Raw genomic sequence first — 6,374 nt, 5'->3', positions numbered from 1 at the left:
TGTGATATATTGCGATACTGCAAGTATTGCGATTCGATTCTGCGATATATTGCGATTCATGTCCCCCATATTATTCAAAGGCATTACAAAAAATGAGGAAAATCAAACTGCTTAACTCACTTCAAATGTCACATTAAATTCTGTGAACAACATTGTCTTCTACACATTAACTGAAGTGCAAAAACTTTGTCCTTGAACATTCAGGACACAGGACCTTTGTAATTATTTTCTGAATAGGAGACCTCTCACATGAACACTGAGCTCCCAGCACATAACTTACAATTGTTTAAATACAATACAGTAACATCAAGCAGACATAATAGAGTAACATAAACCTGAGAATAATCATATAAATAAGAGTAACCTAGAGCTTCAATCAAATTGAGAAAAATAAACAAATGTGTTCTACTAGAGTCCAGTCCAGTTGGCTGCAAGGTCATGACCCAAAATGTTAAATTCATTTGGGAATATTGGCATTTTTGTTCAGAAAAAGGAGTTGGTCAACATGCTCAGATGTTAAAGTTCCTCTGGGCTGTTACATATATAGTTGTAAATAAAGTATTAAAAAAAATATTGCAATACTTTGTGCTACAGTATCGATATAATTGCGGGCGCAAAATATCGCAATACTGATGTCCTCTCTCTAGCAGCTCAAGTCCTTCTTCTTCTGACCAATAATATCTGACTTATCGTGAGGATGAAGACAGACGAGTTCATATTTGACCGATTTTAAAACCGTCTGTTCTTCTCTTATCGTTGTGACGGCGTAGTTTGTGTTTTTATGACCAATCTGTGATTTGTGTTGTTAAAACATGGTTTATTCTACTTTGAAAGATGGTGAACATGACGTTGACCTGAAGGTGTTAATACTAGAAAAGTGTCAAACTTCTCAAATGTGTTGTGTGATTCTCCACAGTGACGGAGATGCTGGTGAACGTGTTGAACATCTGCTCTGACGACGAGCTGATGTCCGAGGGAGACGACGCCGGGGACGGTAAGAGACTCAACTCCTTTTACTTTCAGACGACAGAGTTCGACTCTTATCTTCACCTTTAGGTTTATTGTTATTGTTTAACGTTGTGTTTGTGTCTCTGAGAATCATTAAAACTCAGAACTCTCTGAGGAAACAGCAGCTGAATCAAATCTCACTTTTCTTTTCACCTCCATTTGAGTTTTATCAGTGAAACAATAATCAGTCTCCTGGTTAAAGCTGCAAACACTCAACAGACTGACTCCTGCACATTGTGTTGATGTGCACACATTCATTTCTATTCACATTCTTTAAGTGTGTGTTTGTCAAGCTGGTTCTCCTGTGGTTGTGTTTGCAGGCGGAGCGGCGGCCCTCAGGAAGGAGGTGATCAGGAATAAGATCCGTGCGATCGGGAAGATGGCTCGAGTCTTCTCTGTGCTCAGGTGAGTTTTCATCTCCGGCCATTTACTCACCCTCATGCTGATTGTGGGTTTGGGTTCAAGGGAATGAGGATTTTTCTATATTAAAAAGCTTAGTTGCATGTGATCTGTCAGGATGTGAGTCAGAAAGGACAGTTTGAGTCTCTGCTCCACTTTAGTTTCAGGCTAATGACTTTCTGCTGGTGTCCTCCTTCCATCTGTGGAAGTGTGTCACCAGCGTTTGTCCTTTAGCGACGACTCTTCTCCTTCAGAAAGCATCTGCCACTTATCATGAGACCTAGAAAAGAATCACTGGCACGTGTAGAGTTCCTCTTCCTCCCTGTGTGTGTCTGTGTGTGTGTGTGTGTGTGTGTGTGTGTGTAGGCTGCATTGTGTTACGACCTTGCTAACACATGATTAGCTTTACATTAGTTACACTCGATGTGTGTTGAAAGAAGCAAACGTATCAGACGTCTGTTGGTGACTCTAACTAACTGTGTGTGTTTCTCTCTGTGTGTGTTTCTTTGTGTGTGTGTGTTTGTGTGTGTGTGTGTGTCAGAGAGGAGAACGAGAGTGTGTTACAGCTGAAGGGTTTGACCCCGACAGGAACGCTGCCTGTGGGAGTTCTGTCTGGAGGTCGGAGAACTCTGCAAAGCGGTGAGTGTCCGAGCCGCCAACGAGCGAACACTAACACGGAGACACTAACTTCCTGTGCCTGCACTCACACTGAGACTAACAGCTCAGACACACACACACACAGACACACACAGACACACACAGACACACACAGACACACACAGACACACACACAGTGCAGCAGAAACATCAAGTGACTTCTCCTCCTCCATCTTCTTCCTGATTAAGATCATTAACTCCAGAATGTGACGCTGGTTCAGACACAAACACGATTTCATCTCCATCATAATGTGAATTATGATGGAGATGAAAACTCAAACATGTTGGTTTCATGTCTGAGTCTGAACATCTGAACCGGGTCGAAGCTGAAGCACAGGAATGAAACGCACCCGTTCAGAGACAATGAAATTAAAGAAACTCAGATTCTTCTTACGTCAGATTTAATTTAAATAATTATTTTAACTGGAGCTGCAGGAACAAGATGTTTAAAGCTGCAGACAGAGCACCCACTCTCACACAAACACACAGGAACAAAGATTTTCACTTTCACATAAAAACTAAGACAAAAAAACAGTTTAGCTGAAATTCAAATGATAAATCATCCGAATGTTTGCAGTTGAGTTTCTGTCCGTTGACTAATTAATTGACTAATCGATTATTCTGAGCATCTCAGGAACAAAGAGAACAAATGTTATTTTACAGCAGCATGAAGTGAACTCTAACACCCTGATGATGAAGATGATGATGATGTGATGATGATGATGGTTTTGAATCATGCTGTTCTGCTCTAACCTCTGTGGTCCCTACAGTGTTGGGGGTGGGGTGGGGTGGGGTGGGGGGGTTGTATGATGATTGTCTCCATGGTAACAGGACTGACTGACAGCTGTGATAACGTGACTGACTGAATGCTGAATGATTTTTAACGTTCTCACTCTCTCTCCATTGGTTTGGGGCATGGCACTTCTACTCACGCTTACACAGCCACCGTAGAGGCCGAAGAGGCTCGAGGTACGAAACCGTCTCCGTGTCTGTCTCTGTCTCCGTCTCTGTGTCTCTGTGTCTGTCTCTGTGTCTCTGTCTCTGTGTCTGTCTCTGTGTCTCTGTCTGTCCTGCTTTAAATCAAACGTGCACTGTTGTAGACGCAGAGTCAGAGTTCAGTGTTGTCTGGTGATTTCCACTTCATGTCCTTCTATGGGTGGGAATTGGCAAAAATGTGACGATTCAATAGTATTGCGATATTTGGGCCACGATTCAATAGAATTGCGATTCTTAACATACTGCGATACAGCGAGTATTGCGATTCGATATTGCGAAAAATGTCCCCAATATTATTCAGGGAAATTCAGGAAAATAAGACTGCTCACCTCACTTCAAATGTCACATTTAATTCTGTGAACAACATTGTCTTCTCCACATTAACTGAAGTGTAAAAACTTTGTCCTTGAACATTCAGGACACAGGACCTTTGTAATTATCTTCTGAATAGGAGACCTCTCACATGAACACTGAGCTCAATCATATCAATAAGAGGAACCTAGAGCTTCAATCAAATTGAGACCTGCAAGGTCATGACCCCAAATGTTAAATTCATTTGGGAATATTGGCATTTTTGTTCAGAAAAAGGAGTTGGTCAACATGCTCAGATGTTAAAGTTCCTCTGGAACGTTACTATATCTCCTGCAGTGGAGAACATCCTTTCCACATACACACAAGGTATCTTTAAAACTTTTTTAAATATTGCAATACTTATGTTACAGTATCGATAGTATCGCAGGCGCAAAATATCACGATACTGAACAGAATCGATTCTTCCCCCCCCCACCACTATCTCCTTCATGTGCTGCTTGTTCTCAGTCTGAGGAACAAACTGTATTTTTTAGATTCATCTCAGAGACTCTGGACCTCAGGCAACAAACAATCCAATTCTGTTCGTAAAAATCTTCAGGAAACATTTTCCTCAGGAGTTTATGTCTCAAGCTGATGTTCAGTTAGTAAATATCATTCCGAGCTCAGTCGCTGTGAGACGTGACGAGTTTTGACTCATCGAGACAAACTGGACCAAGTCTAAACTCAGGGTCAAAGTTCGAACATGTTTTTGCCTGAAGTCTCGCTGACGTCATCTCCATATGATCAACTCACACGTTTCCATCCTTTCATATCAATAGTTCATGTTTCCATCACATATTTGTCTATCAACTATATGAATGTTTGACACTAATAGAAACATGAAGGATCCTCAGTTAGTGAAATGTCCCTTTAATCCAAGTTTGTTTCTTTATCTTCACGCTGTCGATTTCCTGTCGAAGTAAGTTCACTGAAAACCTCCCGTCCCAGAAGTGATATCAATATATAAATATTAGAGCCTGAGTAAAGATGAGTTGTTGATTATGCTTTAGAATTTGGATATTTTCCTTCATATATTTCATATTTATTCAAAGAGCTTTGAAAGTGTTGTGTCATTATGAGCTTGAGTCAGTTGAAACCAGTAGAAATTTCGGTTCCTTCCGTGTCAGACGTCTTGTCTCCGGAGAGTTTCTCACGCTGGTTTGTTTCTTCGCAGCGATTCAAGGCTTCAACCCGCAGCACAAGATCCAAAGCTTCGAAGAGGCGCGCGGCCTCGACCGCATCAACGAGCGGATGCCGCCGCGCCGCGACAGCCACCAGGAGGCCCCGCCCACCCTCAACAACCTGCCGGCCAGCCCCGGGCCTCCGGACAAGAACGGCACCAACGCACAGGCCTAGATCCTCCTTCACCCCCACCCCTCTCCTTCCCCCTCCCCCCCCCCCCTTGCTTCTCCCCTCAGAGCAGGAGACCAGGCAGTTCAGTCCGAGCGAACGTCACCGCGCTTAATTTATTTCTTCATCCGTTAAATATCATAGATCCGACTGAACGGGATAAATCTCATTGCACTTGGACAAATCGCTGCCACGTTCCATCTGGAGCCTGCGGGTTTTTTTTATCTTGATTATTTTTCATTTTGTGGAGGAAGTGACGCTCATTGAAACGCTGTGTTTGTGCCCACACACACACACACACACACACATGCATACACAGACACACACACACACATGAACACACACACACAGACACACACACACACACACCTGCATGCACACACACACACACAGATCCATCCTTTCTTATGCCAATGATAGTGTGACTGAGCTCTGACGAGCGAGTATTGACATTTATATTATATCTGTACATTTTAATTGTTCCCTCTTTTCAATGTGATGTTTTTTTTTTACAACCTATTGATTAAGGATTCATTATTTCAGAGGAGGGGGGGGGGGATTTAAAGGATCATTCCACTTTATTGCAACTCAAGTCTTGAGTGATGGAGTTTGTTAGAAACTGTCGGAATCCGAACTCGAGGTCAACTTACCTGCTTCTGTCTCGTGTTGTCATGGTAACAACCTTGAGTAAAGAAGTTTTTTTTCCGTAAATGGCGCTTGACCTTTGACCTGCAGGACGACAGGTTTGTGATTTCCTGCTCGTAAAAACACTTTTCTCTAAAAACACCAACAGATGTGATTATAAATAACTATAAGTTCATAGAACATCTTTATTATTAGTATTATTATAAGTAATCGTTTCACATAAAGATTTTACAGTGTAAACAAGAGAAATCAAATCTCCAGATGCGCGGCTGCGTGTTCGTCCTGAACAGGAAGTGATGTCACAACAAAGGTTCAGTCACCTGATTCCATTTCTCCGTCACCGACGATGAAACATCACGAGTTCCAGTTGCACTGAAGCGTGATGATCCTTTAACAGGAGAGACGCATCTGGGAGGAGGAGACGGTTTCCGTGGCGATGATGGACCCGGGTGGGTTTGATTTATTGATTAGTGTTTCTGTTTCGGGGAGGTGGGTGGAGTTTGTTGGGATTGTGTCGGGAACATTTCTGAACATATCTCACAGAATGTACAGGGAAAAAAAAAAAAAAAAAAAGATGAAATCAAGATTTGTTTTTTCTTTACAGATAACGTTTTGTTGAGTACATGTATCGCGAGGCCTCATTTATGTAGATGTTTCACTCCATTCAAATAAAAAAACAGAAAAGTTCCCGTGTGGTTCTGCTGCTTCAGCGCCCGAGGACGTGTCGCCGAGCGGCCGCCAATCAGAGGCGGGCGTGGGAAGTGTTGCTTTGTGTTGCTTCATCCTGTGAAGAGACGAGTGGCTCCTCACTTTCATGTCGGATTCAGATGTTACCTAGCAACAAGACCCTCCACGTTATCACCTGCAGCTCCGAGCTTCTGCAGCTCGAGGTCGTCGGCGTGAGACACAAAAGGTTAATGATCAGAAAAACACATGCGGGGGGGTCTGAGCGCCACAAGGCCAACGCA

The 6,374-nt window shown here is 42.8% G+C and overlaps 1 protein-coding gene across 1 annotated transcript in view; it reads left to right on the top strand.

The window, feature by feature from the left end:
- ppp3ccb (protein phosphatase 3, catalytic subunit, gamma isozyme, b) overlaps window positions 1-4,781 on the top strand; it is a 15,100-nt gene extending 10,319 nt beyond the window's left edge. The window contains exons 10-14 of the mRNA XM_061073797.1: window positions 917-994; window positions 1,329-1,413; window positions 1,949-2,046; window positions 3,007-3,033; window positions 4,586-4,781. Coding sequence (XP_060929780.1) covers window positions 917-994; window positions 1,329-1,413; window positions 1,949-2,046; window positions 3,007-3,033; window positions 4,586-4,767 — 470 coding nt within the window. The 3' untranslated portion in view covers window positions 4,768-4,781. The remainder of the gene's footprint in view (window positions 1-916; window positions 995-1,328; window positions 1,414-1,948; window positions 2,047-3,006; window positions 3,034-4,585) is intronic.
- Window positions 4,782-6,374: the final 1,593 nt, after the last annotated feature.

This window comes from Limanda limanda, chromosome 1, assembly GCF_963576545.1.
Source record: "Limanda limanda chromosome 1, fLimLim1.1, whole genome shotgun sequence".
NCBI lineage: Eukaryota > Metazoa > Chordata > Actinopteri > Pleuronectiformes > Pleuronectidae > Limanda > Limanda limanda.
Note: the sequence above shows the minus strand (reverse complement) of the source record. Positions and strands in the feature narration are given on the sequence as shown.